The sequence below is a fragment of the Sinohyriopsis cumingii genome, chromosome 2, assembly GCF_028554795.1.
Source record: "Sinohyriopsis cumingii isolate HCF-2022 chromosome 2, ASM2855479v2, whole genome shotgun sequence".
NCBI classification, from domain to species: Eukaryota; Metazoa; Mollusca; class Bivalvia; order Unionida; family Unionidae; genus Sinohyriopsis; species Sinohyriopsis cumingii.
Window position 1 is genome coordinate 20,669,379 of NC_142962.1, and position 17,250 is coordinate 20,686,628.

The 17,250-nt window shown below is 35.2% G+C and overlaps 1 protein-coding gene across 1 annotated transcript in view; it reads right to left on the reverse strand.

Moving 5' to 3' along the window:
* Window positions 1-1,139: 1,139 nt before the first annotated feature.
* Window positions 1,140-17,250, reverse strand: part of LOC149804434 (uncharacterized) — a 34,159-nt gene continuing 18,048 nt past the window's right edge. The window contains exons 5-9 of the mRNA XM_089940271.1: window positions 16,179-16,282; window positions 15,187-15,232; window positions 9,819-11,473; window positions 6,642-6,740; window positions 1,140-5,375 (exon numbers count right to left, since the gene is read on the reverse strand). Of these exons, the coding sequence (XP_089796397.1) occupies window positions 5,089-5,375; window positions 6,642-6,740; window positions 9,819-11,473; window positions 15,187-15,232; window positions 16,179-16,282 (2,191 nt within the window). The 3' untranslated portion in view covers window positions 1,140-5,088. The remainder of the gene's footprint in view (window positions 5,376-6,641; window positions 6,741-9,818; window positions 11,474-15,186; window positions 15,233-16,178; window positions 16,283-17,250) is intronic.

The following is a 17,250-nucleotide window of genomic DNA, read 5'->3' on the forward strand; positions in this document are numbered from 1 at the left end:
ACCATGCTATTTGTCCATGACTCAACCAGTCCTCTATATACCAGCGAATCACGAATGATCAATTAAACATCAGCCCCAGAACGGCAAAGCCATCTCTGCCTGGAATGGCATAGACGTCAAGCGGGAAGTTAATTCATTGTATAAAATGCCAATGTAATATTAGCTCATCATATGCCTACCATAAATGCCAATAAGGTATTAGCTCACTGTATGCCTACTTTAAATGCCAATGTGATATTAGATCTTTGTATGCCTACTTTAAATGCCAATACAGTATTATCTCATCGCATGCCTACTTTAAATGCCAAAGTGGTATTAGCTCATTGTATGCCTACTTTAAATGCCAATGTGGTTTTAGTTCATCGTATAAATGCCAATGTAATATTAGCTCATCATATGCCTACCTTACTTGCCAATGTGGCATTAGCTCATTGTATGCCTACTTTAAATGCCAATGTGGTATTAGCGCACTGTATGCCTACTTTAATTGCCAATACAGTATTATCTCATTGTATGCCTACTTTAAATGCTAATGTGGTATTAGCCCATCGTATAAATGCCAATGTGATATTAGCTCATTGTATGCCTACGTTACATGCCAATGTGGCATTAGCTCATTGTATGCCTACTTCAAATGCCAATGTGGTATTAGCTCACTGAATACCTACTTTAAATGCCAATGTGGCATTAGCTCATCATATGCCTAATTTAAATGCCAATGTGGTATTAGCTCATCGTATAAATGCCAATGTGGTATTAGCACATTGTATGCCTACCTTACATGCCAATGTGGCATTAGCTATTTGTATGCCTACTTTAAATGTCTATGTGGTATTAGCTCATTGTATGCCTACTTTAAATGTCTATGTGGTATTAGGTCAATGTATAAATGCCAATGTGGTATTAGCACATTGTATGCCTTTAAATGCCAACATGGTATTAGCTCATCATATGCCTACCATAAATGCTAATGTGGTATTAGCTCATTGTGTGTCTGCTTTAACGCCAATGTGGTCAAAGTGTGAGTAGATGCAAAATAAACAGCAGCTTCATGCAGCTTGGACTGATGTAAGGATGCTTTCCAACCATTGTTTAATAAATGAAATTTGAAACAATTTGAACAGAAATGAAACTTAGACTTCTTGTTTACTCTTTAATATTAATTTGCACTTTCTACAGATTCTCCCCATATATTACAATCTGTAAAGCAATTACCTCTCCTGCATTACAAAATATCACAATGCAATCTGTAAAGCAATTAGCTCTCCTACGTTACCAAATAACAGAATGCAAACTATAATGCAATTAGCTTTCCTGCCTTACAATATATCACAACGCAAGCTGTGAAGCGATTAGATCTCCTGCATTAAAATATATCAAAATGCAAATATTCTGGTGATGCCAACTCCTAATTAGAAATGTGCAGAGCATGGAAGCGTTTATGTGGTTATGAGCTAGGCACAAAATACTTTGCCTTTGGTTCTATGGGTGTAGTGCTAACAAAGATGCATCAGATATATTATAATAATTCATGTTCTAACACAAACAAAACTCAACAAATGGGCTTTAACCCTTTACCTCTTGCAAGCGTCTCTGACGCCTCTACACCATTCTCATGGAAGTGCCTTTTGAAACCTCTACCTGATTCACATGGAATCGTCTCTTTGATGCCTCTACACCATTCTCATGAAAGTGCCTTTTGACACATGCTGTAAACATCAGCCATTTTGAGCAGGTTTTCATAGCGCCACCTTCGGGTAAAACCCCTTATTAGATACTACATTCATTGGTGTGAATGACCATTACATCAGATCATGTGGTTGCTGTTTAAGATCTGGTTGAAATCTGCTATTTAAAGTAACTGGGTCGTATTCTTCACTCTCCAAAATGGAGGCAGCAGATTTAGTTCAGTATTTATTTGAGTTTTCATGAGAATCACAACTATGAAAGCTTCAATAACTAAAGTAAAGGCTCTGATATTGATGTAGGCAGCAATTAGTTTTTATAAATTATCAAATTCAGATGATTTAGTTATGTAGACACAGACAAAGAACTTGTAAATTTCAAGAGTGAGAAATGGCAGTTACGGTTTGTCATGCGGTTTCACTGACTTGATCATGAACAAGTTCTCTCAAGATTATAAGGCACATAAAAAATTCTTCTGTGAAAAATAATTATACAGCTATAATGATCAGATTTTACTCTTAAATCTTTCTATACATAATATATGTGTACCAAAAATGTGAAATGGTTAAAACTGATGTTAGACATCACATATACAACACTACTTAACGGTTAACAGGCAGGCCTATGTGTATGGAGTCGAACAGTTAACAGGTATTCTATTTATAGTGCACTGCACTTGGTAACTTTGCTACATGTATATTGAAGGGCTAAAAAACCATACTATCTATGAGGTAAAGGGTTAAACAAAAATGTATCAGTCAGTGAAAAGTTAAATGCAGGCCACAGAGACCTTTTTTTCTCCAAGAAAAGGTGTTGTTCTTATCAAGGTGCATAATATCACCAAGTTTCATGGTTAGGTTAGTATGCATATAGCATGTCAAATGCTCAAGTGGCCATAAGCTAAACCTAACAACACTCAACCAGTGCCAAACAAAGATAGGTCATAATGACCTTCTTTTGTTATACAGGTGTGGTAATAACAGAGAGAGACACATCATCATTAATTTTATGATTATAGCATGAACTGTTACCTTTTCTTTTGTTATAATCATGTTTTAATTTGTCTGGAAGGGTTCCATTCTTCGCCAAAAAAATTATGTTAAAAGTTTAAAGCTTTAACTTATAATTGGCACTATATAGCCACTACAGTGCTGACATACCATAAAATCCCTATACATGCAGACATAGTAGCATGAACAGTGCCTGAGAAATTAACTTCAAACACTAAAGTTAACCTAAGTGTGTGAAGCATAAAATATGGGCCATGATGACTTACTTTTGCAATGATAGAGTAGTGCAAACAAACAGGGCGGTGTCAGAATACCGTGGCATGAAAAGTGTTTGAGAAATGAACTTAGAACACAAAACTGAACCCAAGACATTGAAGTGACAAACAGGTCACTGGCCTACTTTTGTCTTTATGCAAGGCTTGAGAAATGGGTCAATGTGACCTACTTTTGTCCTTTTCTGAAACAGTTTGGTACTAGCAGAGATATATGTAATCATCAAATTTCACAATTGTAGCATGGACTGAACATGAGAAATTAACTTAAAACTTAAAATTTAACCCACATCCGTGAAGCTGATAATGGGCAAGTATAGCATGTTGATCCCGTAATCTAAAATGATTTTAAGGTTATCAAGCTGATGGCAAAGTAAGATGGAAAACATTAAATATACCAGGTTTCATCCCTTAATTTCAAACAGCTTTAAAGTCACAGAGCAGATGGAAAAGTGTGATGGAAAATGTACAATGCTTAGCCATGACCTTGACGAGACCACTACTAATGTGGTACACAACACAAAATGATAATGTGTAAGCATACCAGGATTTATCATTTAAACAGCTTTAAAACTGTAGAGCAGAAGGAAAAGTTAAAGAAAACATGACCCTAAACATGAAGATAGCACTACCAATGTAGTGATGATGGACAGTATACGTATATGAAGTTTCATCCCTAGCTTTAGCACTAAAGAGCAGAAACAAAAGTGTGATGGAATGTCAGAGAGAAACATGGATATTAAAATCATTCTTTTAAAAAGTCACGTCTAGCATAAAATGAAATTCATTATTATGTCTAAACCAAGCATGGACATGCCAACATTCACCATATTCAAGATAACCAAGCATAAACATGCCAACATTCACCATATTCAAGATAACCAAGCATGGACCTGCCAACATTCACCATATTCAAGATAACCAAGCATGGACCTGCCAACATTCACCATATTCAAGATAACCAAGCATGGACCTGCCAACATTCACCATATTCAAGATAACCAAGCATGGGCCTGCCAACATTCACCATATTCAAGATAACCATGCATGGACCTGCCAACATTCACCATATTCAAGATAACCAAGCATGGACCTGCCAACATTCACCATATTCAAGATAACCAAGCATGGACCTGCCAACATTCACCATATTCAAGATCTAAATAAATGAAAAGAAAATGGATATTTGCTTTTATATCCTTTATTTGAAATCATGGTTGTTCATGTGGGCATCATTTGCCACAAACGGCAACGGCCCCTCAATACAACCTGATATCTGTACAAGATCCAAATAATATTCATTAAAAAAAAAGAAAAAAGGAAATGTCAAAAATATCTTCCATGACCTGAATTCTTTCAAAACAAGGCCAAGGTCTGCATGTTGAACCCATAATTAAAGTACTACTGAATAACCCTGGCCAAAACCTTAACACACTGCTGATGACCACAGATGTGGCGGCAAAATAACTGACATGCCTCACTTCCAAGGTGGGTTCAATATAAATGAAACTACTTCCATCCTTAAGTCTCTGCACTTTCTTCACTGCAAAATTTGAAAAGATACACATAAACACCAGCAGTGTATCATCAAAAACGACAGCTATTATCATTTGCAAACTTGTGCCCTGTGTTCCAACTACTAAATCATTCAGATGCTTGGGTTTATCACAGAGCAAATGGCACAGAGCATTTTATTGATCAAGATTAGATGGTGCTCTGAGTAAGAAAATGTTATGAAAACTGTGATAATACATGGTCTGACATGTGCAAATGTCTGTCAGAGCATAAGCTAGAGTTTTAGGCCAAGGGTTAAAATATTTTCCAAGTCTTCTGACAAACATTTGTATACAGCAAATTGTCTATTATTCACACTATTAATTATTCACTTTTTAGGAACATAATTATAATATACCAGATACCAACAAGATAGTAAATTTTATAAATGACAAAATGATAGCTGACTGTATGTTGCCAATTGCTTGAAGGAAGAATCATGAACAATTTTCTTTAAACAGTAATCAATTCAGCTAGTGTTTCTGTCAGTCTACATAAAATTATTCTCATGTAAACAGTTACTGCTAATAAATACTTTTTCTTGATATATTCCAATATAAAGCTCGTTATCGTTTCCTAAGGGACAGAGAGGTCTTTTTAGCTGCTCTTTCTTGTCTCCTTTTGATGGCTTCTATTCGCTTTTTCTCTATTTCTTCTTGAGTACACTGCATCTGGCTGCTACTGGTTCCCTGACTGCCAGCCACTTGCTGACTGCAGTCCTGTGGCCCCTCTTGGCTTCCTGGAAGCTGGTTTCTGCTAGCCAGCTGGTTTTTAGCATCTTTACGATTATCTTCAGATGAATTTCCTTTCTTGAATTTGCTGTAATCCTCTTGTGACTGTTGTGTTGCCATCCCTAAATGAGAAAGCATATTTATGCAGCATGCATGCTTTAATCATAACCCCATTAACAAGAGTTAGTTAGAAGTGGATAAACTAACATGGTGCAGTTCTATGGGCACTAGTGATTGCCAAAATCACAAAGGTAATAACATCTTGTACATGGCAATCTATTTCAATAAACAGAACATCGTAAGAGGCATATCAAGCCATGATTTAATCATTGCTTTCAAATTTGCAATCCTAATATCAAGAGGATTAGCTAGTATGTTGCAGTATAAACAGTGATGATTCATCTCAGGTATGAACAGATCCATCAAGATATTTAGGAAATATAATCAAATGAAACACTTTAACCAAAACCATAATGCAAATTTTCAGTAAATGTGACCTTGAACATAAGGTCAAAGGGTTCAGCCAGCTATCATGTTGCAGAATGAATCTTCAATGATTCAGGTCAAGTATAAATGGAATCCATCCTGTGATTTAAAAAAAATATAAGCAAATTTAAATCCTATGACCAAAACTTTCAAGAAATTTTCTATGACTATATGGTTTCAAGGTCCCAGGGGAAAAGCTTCCTAATGATTTATCATAGGTATGAGCAGAATCTGTCATGGGAATTAGGAAGTAAAAGCAATTAAAAAAGTTTTATTGTATGGCTCATACAGACATTTGACCAGCAAGTTCATACACATTCAAGATAGGCTAGAAATGGTGCCAGTAGAACTGGTGGCGGAAGAACCCAGGAAAACCCTGAAAATAACCACCGACTGATAAGAAACGACTGTCAGTTTTCTCACATACCTATACTGGTGGAACCCGAGACTTGAACCCACATGGACAAATGTGAGATGACAGTAACTGGCAAAGGCAAGAGCTTTAGACCACTCGAGCACCTGCACATTTTGGTGACTACTTTGGAACTTCAGTACAATATTTTGCCAACAAGACAAAGGTGAAGGAAAATTCAAAGCAGAGTTTATCCAACACAAAAATGACTTCAAACTTATTTCTAATTTTCAAAGGTTCTGTCAATATTTTAAAATAATGCTCAAAGTATTCATTTTCATCAAAGTAAACTTCATTTGACTCATAAACAAGGTATTATGTATAAACTAAAAGAATCTCAGAAAACAAAAAAAAATTCATCAAGAATAACTTCCCTCCTTGGTTTTATTAATAATAATGTCTTCTCAAATAAAAATCTATTCAAGAGGTTGCAATAAAATAGAAACCTAACTGAAGATTTGTCTAGATCTGACAGATGGTCAACACTTACACTCTGCCTCATCTAGCATGGCCAGTATCTGGGGCTCCATTAGTACATCATCATCATCACTGAGAAATAAATCCTCGCTGTTTGTAACAAGGACTAGTCCTGAAAAACAAAAGGCCCAAATAAGCATGTGAATGCTTAACTGACGGACTTCTACCTAGCAGGCAAAGATAGTTGGCCAAAAAATGTCAGTAGGAAGCTCTCTGAAGATATTTTCCAGTGTTTTTGATTATATTTGGAATGAAAACAACTGTTTAAACGTTTATCAATTTTTCTTCTATACATGTAGATGTATCTGACAGTTTGACAGCTCATGATCATCATCTGTCCAATATTCTAAAGTCTTTATACCAGGATGCTTTCTGTCAATGTTAGTATGCTGATCATTTTGTGAAGCTCGTTTAAGGGTTTTACATTGGGGGTGGTGGTGTTACAATAGCCATATCGGATTTACAATCAGAATCAGATATAAAAAAAAATTAAAGCCTTATACCGCAACATAAGACTTCCACAAACCTCGAATGCCTTGAGTGTCAAATATATTGCTTAAAATGGATAATAACTGCAGATATTACCGTTTTTATTTCAGTGACTTTGGCCATTTCAAGCACCAATACAGACATGGATAGATATGTACCAAAGAAGTAGGTGTGAATTATACATGGCAGTGAATGCAACTCATTTTGACATGTAGTAAAACAATATAAATGGAAGTGCTTGTGTCTTTACAGTTGGTCATGTGTTCAACAGTGCTAGAATATATCTGGTATTGAATGCAACTTGATTTAATATGTGGTTGTGTGTACACAACTGGCCATATCTTCACAGATCAGTGGATTAGATATCACAGCAAAGCAATATATCTATAAGAAATATTCAATTAGACATACATTTTATACCTTTAGCAAATCCACGGCTTAGCAATTTTGGGTTATACATAAGGCATTATTTATAGATATGTGTTCAGGTTACAAATAATATCGTATAAGCTAAACAAGAAAAAGAACAGAAAAAAAATTCCACTTAAATGAGAAAACTAAACCAACATACAAAAACTTTAGGCTTTTTTATTTATATAAATACAACAGTATCCACTGCAGAAACTCGTTTCACAAGTAATTTTTGCAGAAGGCATTTCTGTACAGTTTTAAAAGGTAATGATGATATTACGGATGTTCAGGATAAATGAACTGCTACTTCAGTATGGAAAAAAAACTTATTTTTCCATCAGCTCTTGCTAACTGGCCCCACTCTTTGTTTTATGCTGTTCATGTATGTCATTAGGCATTTAATCTTAGATTATTATTCATTTTAATCCAACTCTGCAGTCCAGTTTGTTCATGTGACTTTAAACTTAATTTTGGTTTCCAAAGATCAATGCTACTTGGGCAATTATGGGCAAATTTTCAACACTTTCACATTGTTGGCTTAACTGATAAACTATTTCTAAATACACATATTTTTATGTGTTTTTTGAGACCATAAAAGGATAATCAGGTAAAAATGTAATAACTTAACTATTCCAAAACTTTTTATGAGGCCAGCGTGCATGTCACACTGTCAATGACAAACATGATTATGACTTACTGAGACTATCTCCCAAATTTTAAAGCATGTTGATTTGACCTATTTTACTATATTCTGACAAAAAATCTTTATAAAGATGAAGACCATAATTAATGTAGTCTCTTGCTCATCAATGAAGCCATCCAAGATCTCAATAACATATTTACCAACTTTAATATGGTAACTGGATGCAAAATGTAGTCTCCAGATCTAGGCAGTTAACAAACTCAGTCAATTAAATGTGAGACATCTCAATAACATGCACAGACTTCACTTATCATGTACAACAATGATAACATAAGCTTAAGAAAGAGCAAGATCCAACTGGAATTCAGTCTCCAGGGTGGTAAAAAGTTCAGCCATTCTAGAACAAGATTATCTCATTGATAAAAGTGTAGATTTTGCTATTTATCAAACCTGATATCTTGAGAAAACAAGCTCAAATATGGCTTCCTGAGTGGTAACTCATTTAGACAAAGAGATGCAAGATCATCTGTCATATGCTCAGATCTTGCTAACAAATGAACTTATCAAAGATTCTGATGATATAAACTCATATTCCAAGTCTGACTGAAAAGATTAGAAATTGAGTGTTAACAAACTATTGTTACTGGATTGACAATGGATGGTGGACACCTGGCCATACCAAACGTCCACCTGGCATTGCATTAACAAATGGTATCTGAGGTACAGCTCTACATAAGCAGTGTATTTTACATAAAAATGCAAAAGTTTCTGAATGCATAAAAAAAACACCACAAACTTATTTTTAAAAATGAGTCCAAAGTAATATGTGTGTGCACTGCTACTGTCATAAGCACAATCCATATTTGTTTTAATGACCCATTTTTTCAACAGAAACTATGCTATCAGAGCAGGTCTCAGATGTTCTGTGCACATTTTAAATGACAGATCTTGATCTGTTTAAGATCAGAGCCACCAGATCAAAATGCAACCTGAATCAGTCTGATCAATTAGCCACCAGATTAAAATGCAACCTGAATCAGTCTGATCATTAAGCCACCAGATCAAAATGCAACCTGAATCAGTCTGATCATTAAGCCACCAGATCAAAATGCAACCGGATTAGTCTGATCATTAAGCCACCAGATCAAAATGCAACCTGAATAAGTCTTGATCATTAAGCCACCAGATCAAAATGCAACCTGAATAAGTCTTGATCATTTAGCCACCTGAATCAGTCTTGATCATTTAAGCCATTTGATGTATTCTGTAGGGTAATCACAGTCTCTATGAATAATACTCGATCAGGTAGCACAAGTTTGTATTTTGTTCACAAAATATTCCATCAAAGTTTGTAAAAATTTAATTTCAAATCAGAGAGTTACATAGCTAATGCAAAGTTTTGATTCATGGATTAAAATTTGTATCTGAGACAAATATGCACAATAATGGATTAAGATTTGTGTCTGGGACAAGTATGCACAATAATGGATTAAGATTTGTGTCTGGGACAAGTATGCACATTAATGTATTAAGATTTGTGTATGGGGCAAGTATGAAGATGAGTCATTTAGTTAGCTCAATCAAGTAGACCAAATTAACTATGTCCTATCATGTGGTATAATAATACCAGCTCATAAATATACGTACCTTCTTTATCCAGACTGGGCTTCTTTTCAGAAGTTGATGAATTACTCTGCCCTTGTTGTTTTTTCATGCAGCTGGCTTGCTGGGTGGGTTTGAAAGAGTAAACTTTAGTAAAATCTGATTTCAAAGCATTATTTGATGAATTGGCTTTTAACTTGCTAAAATTCTGAAAGGGTTTAGAGTCCATGTGTTTAGTTTTTTGTAGCACTATGTCTTTATTCATATCTGCAGAGGCAGATATGTATTTGTTCACTTGGTTAATCTGACTTTCCAAAATTTCATCTGGTTCAGCTAACTGACAAAGGAGCTCATCTGTTAAACTTGTGTCTAAACTTTGTCTTCTACTGGTATCTGTGGTTTCTTCTACAAGTTTTAGATCTGGTTTCTTTCCATATTCTTTTGATGAATTCTCTTTGTTTGATGGTGGATTCTTTTTACTATCACCATTTTTTGACACCACATCGTAGTCTAATTTCATTCCAGTGTCCACTGTCACCTTGTTTTTATTTTGCATCTGGTTCATTTGAACATTTCCTGTTTTTGCTATTCCAACAATACTTGAATGGCCACAGTGTTTGTCAATTACACCTGAATTCTGATTACAAGAGATGGGATGTGTCTGTTTGTATCCAAACTGAACACAAGCACCATCTGTCTCTGACTGATGGACAGTACAAGCTGAATTTGATGTATTTAATGTAGCATCAAAGCTATGGGCTCCCCTCATCAGTGAGGATTTATTATTACAGTTGTGTGACTCTTTTGTCTCTGACAAAGAGCTCTGGGCAGTGCCCAACACAAGTCTTTGTCTGGAGGTACCAGCATACTGTTGGCTAGTGTTACTCCCAATCTTTCCTGGACCAGGGAAGCTGCTATGCTTTCTGAATAAACTGCAAGTATTTACTTTCAATGAACTAGCAGAATTTGCTCTAAATGAACAAGAATTATTCACACCAGATAAATCAGAACCATTTACTTTAGTTACAGAATAGAAGTTATGTGTGTTTGTTGGATCACAATGTAATGAACTCTGCACACTCTGCATACTTCCATGGTTTATATTACTGGGTCCTTGTCCAGGCACACCCTTTTCATACCCTATGTTTCTGTCTTTTTTTGAAAGAGAATTGCTAGATTTACAAATATCATTTATCACAGTATCTGTGCCAGCACCAAGCTGAGTTTTTGATGAGAACACATGATTGCTTTGTCCAGTAACACTGACACTCTTACCAGTTGGTGGTTTATTGGCTACATTTTTCACCTGCTGATTCTGTGTGTCTTTAGAATGGATCAAATCCAATTTACTGTCCTGAAAGCTACTTGATGCATGTGCAACATATCTTGGGCTTTTAATGTTCCACATGCTTCCTTCCTCTGAAAGTTTCCTCTTGTTGCACACAAACACTGGAGATCCTGCAATTTTCTGGCTGTCCTGAGGGTATTGTGTGGCCTTGATGATAAAAGAGCTGTCTTCAAACAGTTCATCGTCACTCCAAAAGGTCTCATTCAGGGTTACTACCTCTTGCTCAGGTTTTGGCTTCTCAATTTTTTCATTTGCCACTGTCCTCTGGCCTATGACACTATCAAAAAGATCATGAGAACGATCATGTGGCTTTCCCCACTCATCTGCTGTGGGATCATCAGATATTGGAAGTCTGTAAAAAAAAATAAAAAATCCATAAAAACCCAGAGATTAATATATACATATATATTTCTCCTACAGATGCAGAAGGGTAGGGGAGGGGGGAGGGGGAAACAACCCTACTGTCCTTTTGATCACATACAAGTGTACTGCAAAATGATGAAAGCAGCTGTAGGTCAAGTAACATAAAACTAATATCACACCTTGTATTAATATGACAATATACCTTCTACCATCCAGAATCATCTTACTAACCTTCAATAAATTCACTAAAAATGGTTTTCAAGTTATTTTGTGCACATACACACACAGATGAGTAATTAAAGAACCTCTTCTGCCATGGCTGTCAGGGTCATGAATTATGTTGAACATTCACTCACACAGCATTGCCATAACTATCAAGCTAAATTCATATGTACAGTGTGACCTACTATAGTACGCTCCTTTATAGCGTGTGTTTGTGATTTGGATTTTTAATGTAGCTTTTAAATTTTTTTAAACATATCACTATGTTGTCTGCAATGTGGCAGTTTACAGTGATGCCTAGCACTGGGGCATCATGCCGCAGACACATTATCCTGACACCAGGCTGACCAGTCCTACCACTAACCTCTTTATGCTGAGTGCCTGGTGAGGCAGCTGTTAGTATCATTTTTGTAAGTCTTTTGTATGACTCGGTCGGGGTTTGAACCCACGACCTAACACATCTGAGGTGGACACTCTAAACACTAGGCCATTGGAGCGGTGCTTTATTACATGAATTTGGATATAACATGATCATGGCATGGCTCTCAAAATTTCACATACATGTATTTTTATCATAAATTAATTTTTTTCTTTCATAAAAGTACAAAAAATGGCATGTAAAAAGTTTATTATCATTATGCGGAAGATATGAATTTATTATTATAATGGTGTGTCTCCTGAAATGTCATATAAAATGTATTTTTCTCATGAATTTTTTTTTAGTTATTTCTTCTTAAAAGTAAGGGGAAAAAAAATGAGTAAAAAGTTTATTTAAGGATCATGCTGGCATTTCACATCGTCACACATTGCAATTTTTTCCCTATTGGAGACAAAATATACCATCTGTCAATTTTATCTGGCGACATTGTTGGCTGTTTAAACTAGTATATATAATCTTGGGTTTGGAGTGGAGCAATTCAGAGGCACAATTAAAGGAAGCTGCAAACTTGATATAAAATGCACTGGATGTATCAATGTATCTACTGTTACATAAAAAAATTTGTTGTACATACTGACACGCCATCTTAACAATGCACTGATATGTCATAATCTACTTATGGTGACATCTGGCCTGAACTCTTTATGCTTGGATTGCTGCTTTTTTCTCTCACATTTTTGGTAGCAGAGATCAACCAGATGAGGCACTATCTCATAACTGATTGTTTGGCCAAAATAGTGTCAGACTATCAGCCATACTTTAGTAATTATTTTATTTACACTGAAAATTGTAAGCGGATGTAAAGTAAAATCCCTCCTTTTTTTCATATAATTAAATCCTTCAGAACACTCAAATTTTCTATAGTAATCCCTGTCAGATTAAAACACCTGTGTATCCATCGTTTGTTGACCTTTTTTTAAATTTCTGATGCATGCATGGAAGGCAGCATTACTCAGCTACCAGAAATGTAAAAATAATAATAATAAAAAGTGGAGATCTACTTGATGATCTATCTAATAGTCATGCAACCGGAACTAGTTACAGTTGACCAACCTTTGAAGGCAGGAACAGTAATACTACAATCAACCAAACAGCAGCTATAATTCCTTTATCTAAATGTACCCATAAAAAATAGTTTTGCTGAAATTTGAACAAAAACTGATTACCTTTGAAGCACCGATTGTTCTGTAAAAATACTAAGCAAATGAAAAAACTAAATTCAGTCTCAGTCAAACAGTTCTACAATTATTTGATGTTGCCACCACAATAAAAAACAGGCATTTGTTTGGTCCTCCACAGCCAACCTTTAGCAGTGGCTTCAATAATACATGCACCATTCATCACAGAAAGCAACTACAATCTTCAATAAAAAAAAATGAATTGTTACATTTTCCAAAGTGACTGGAACACATTTATTGTGCTGTAAAATTTTCCTTTCTGCAGGAAATATTTTTTATGCTTTTGATCACAACCAATAGTGGCATAAATTGCAAACTAAATTTCCAAACTTTTGAAACCATAGATATTTGTCTGTTAACTCAGGACGAGGCATCTTGCAAAAATATTTGTTAAACTTTTAATTTGTTCAGATTTTCATTTCCCTATGAACAGCCTCATACCCTGGGTAACCTCTACAAGATGATATCTGTCTCCAGCTGACCAAAATCTAGGCGAACTTATGTACACATACCATGTAAAAACTATCGCCATGTGCTACTGGTGACAATATTGTAGTTAACTTTTGGTGACCATCAGATATAGATCAAACGAGGACTACCCTTTTATAATAGATGTGTTATTTAAGTTTTCTTACAGCATATAAATGATACATGAACTTTATACCATGAGATCTATACTTGAGTGCATGGATTTTTTAAAAATATATGTACAGTACTTAATGGATGAAGGATTTTACTACACAAATGTAAGTTGGCAATATACAAGTGTATTCCAGACTAGTTTGTCTTCAATTAATCAAAAGTACATATTTTGTGCCTGCTTTTATAACACACACACACACACACCATGGCCATTTTTTGGGGTACATGCATCATTTTCTTCAACTAATTGACTTGGTTGGTTGTAACATGTTTTGATTCTACGGCCCCAACCGCCATTGTTAAAACAGGGTCACACTGTATGTTGTACATTTGCTCATACAACACTGCTATAAATACTAAATATAAAATATGCAGGTCAGACATTCACTCACACACAATTGCCATCATGCAAGCCAATTCATTCTGTATGATGAAGATTTTACTGTGTGTTATTCAAGTGTTACAGGTGTATCTAGACCCAGGCTACACTGTCCTGTGAGGTGTTTGACAGATTGTGTTATGATCCATGAAGTCATCACCTGCTGTGATTTATATATGGATAAATCATAATATACAAGAAGAATCACAAAGTGGTCAACTAGTGCCTGGTTAAATTACTCCTGAAAATTGTAGCACATGTGCCAGAATTCCACCTGCATATATCACTAAACTACTCAACAGCACCTACACCTGCATATATCACTAACTACTCAACAGCACCTACACCTGCATATATCACTAAACTACTCAACAGCACCTACACCTGCATATATCACTAAACTACTCAACAGCACCTACACCTGCATATATCACTAAACTACTCAACAGCACCTACACCTGCATATATCACTAATCTACTCAACAGCACCTACACCTGCATATATCACTAAACTACTCAACAGCACCTACACCTGCATATATCACTAAACTACTCAACAGCACCTACACCTGCATATATCACTAAACTACTCAACAGCACCTACACCTGCATATATCACTAAACTACTTAACAGCACCTACACCTGCATATATCACTAAACTACTCAACAGCACCTACACCTGCATATATCACTAAACTACTCAACAGCACCTACACCTGCATAAGTGTAACATGATCAATCATCTTAATATTTACTGCATGCTCAAAACTGCCACTTGTGAGTGATGAATAATATCCATATGAAAATTCTGCAAAAATACATAAAAATGATTGATTTATACCTGGAGCATGTTTTAGAATCCATTTCATCACATACAGGCTCTGAATCTGAAGAAAAAAGCCACAAAAAAACATTATATAAATAAAAAAATAAATCATTAAGGAAAAAACACTTGGGCCCAGCATACTGACATGAGAAAATAATTGTCCTACAACATATGACTCTAAGGGCTTTTCCAGTAAAACATATCCCACCCAACCCCAAGGACAGCATTTTAAAAAACATTTCTGTATAAGGCTGTTTCAAACTATTATGATTCTAGCAGTGGAGGATTGGTTAGGATAGTAGTTTCCAACCTGTAGGCAGCACGACCTCTATGTGCATGTGTGTGTGTGTGTGTTCAGAATTTCTTGCCATGCTGATGATCGGAAAAAAGTTGACTAATTCTTGAAACAGTATCTGACTGAAAATAACTCTTGCTGTCTTTTCATGGGTGATCTTCATGCATTGGCTATTCAAATGTCAAACAGTAATGTTGACCAGCCCCCTCCATGGTGGATCTGCCAAAGGCATGCCTGCCAAGGAGCAGTAGTGATTTGTAGTATTTACCCTTCCACTGTGGAGCAACATTTTGAAGTGAGCATGGAGTGGAATAAATGCCCCACAGTGATACACAGAGAAATTAAAAATTGCATGAGCTTTAATGTATAAGATACAACTTTTGTTGGTTGGGTATAAAACTTAACTTCTGTTAATACCAATAATAACCATGACAAAAATGGCAACACAATGGTGTACTAAAGCTGGTGTATTGCAATAAGAAAGAGATATTTACTTGTCATACTGGTGTTTACTTGTGTGAACTACAATAATGAAATTTATATAAATAAAGAGAGGCTGATAACATGCTGATAAAAAAAAGATGAGACTTGGTTTTTTTAATCCAACTTAGAAATCAACTGCATGGTCAAATAAAAATTTCAGCAGTATTTGCAATGCTGACAAAGTGGTAAATGTTTTATTATAATGTGTGAGGTTTTGAACTGATGATACCTGGACACTTTTCAAGGGCCAGTGTCAACTTCTGTAGCAATTCCCTGGATACCATAGAATCACTGGCACTCTGATGTTGCATTCTCCATCGCCTCTTCCCAGTTCTGTTTAACAATGCAAATGGATTAAACGTCTTTATAAATGGTAATTAAAATGTAATGATTAAATTAATATCAAGTTGTACACAATTTTCAAAATTAGAAATGTAAGAATTGTGTATAAAAGACTGTAATTAGAAGGGCAGACAATTAAAGAAAATGATTAATAACTTCACAAGTACTTTTGCTATATGTTAATGAGCATAATGAATGCAAGTTATGAATCAGGTTTACAAATACTGAAAAAAGAATTTTGGAACATACACTAAAATTTCAATGATTACCATTTACCAAAAGGATAAAAATAAACTGTTCGATCATATCATGATATACATTATATTGAATACGAAACAAATACTTCTATTTAGCTAAAAAATATTGATGTGCTTCCATTTAGTCACAAATATATGCTCTAATTACAAGTCTATCTTTTAAATGCTTCTTTTTAATTACAAGTCATCTCCTAAACACTTCCTTTTAGTTACAAGTCTATCATTTAAATGCACCCATTTAGTTACAATTCTATCACATAAATGCTTCATTTAGATACAAGGCTATCATGTAAATGTTTCCATTCAGATACAAGACTATCACGTAAATGCTTCCATTTAGATACAAGACTATCATGTAAATGTTTCCATTTAGATACAAGACTATCACATAAATGCTTCCATTCAGATACAAGACTATCACGTAAATGCTTCCATTTAGATACAAGACTATCATGTAAATGCTTCCATTTAGATACAAGGCTATCATGTAAATGCTTCCATTCAGATTCAAGACTATCACGTAAATGCTTCCATTCAGATACAAGACCATCATTTAAATGTTTCCATTTAGATACAAGATTATCATGTAAATGCTTCCATTCAGATACAAGACTATCACGTAAATGCTTCCATTTAGATACAAGACTATCACGTAAATGCTTCCATTTAGATACAAGACTATCATGTAAATGCTTCCATTTA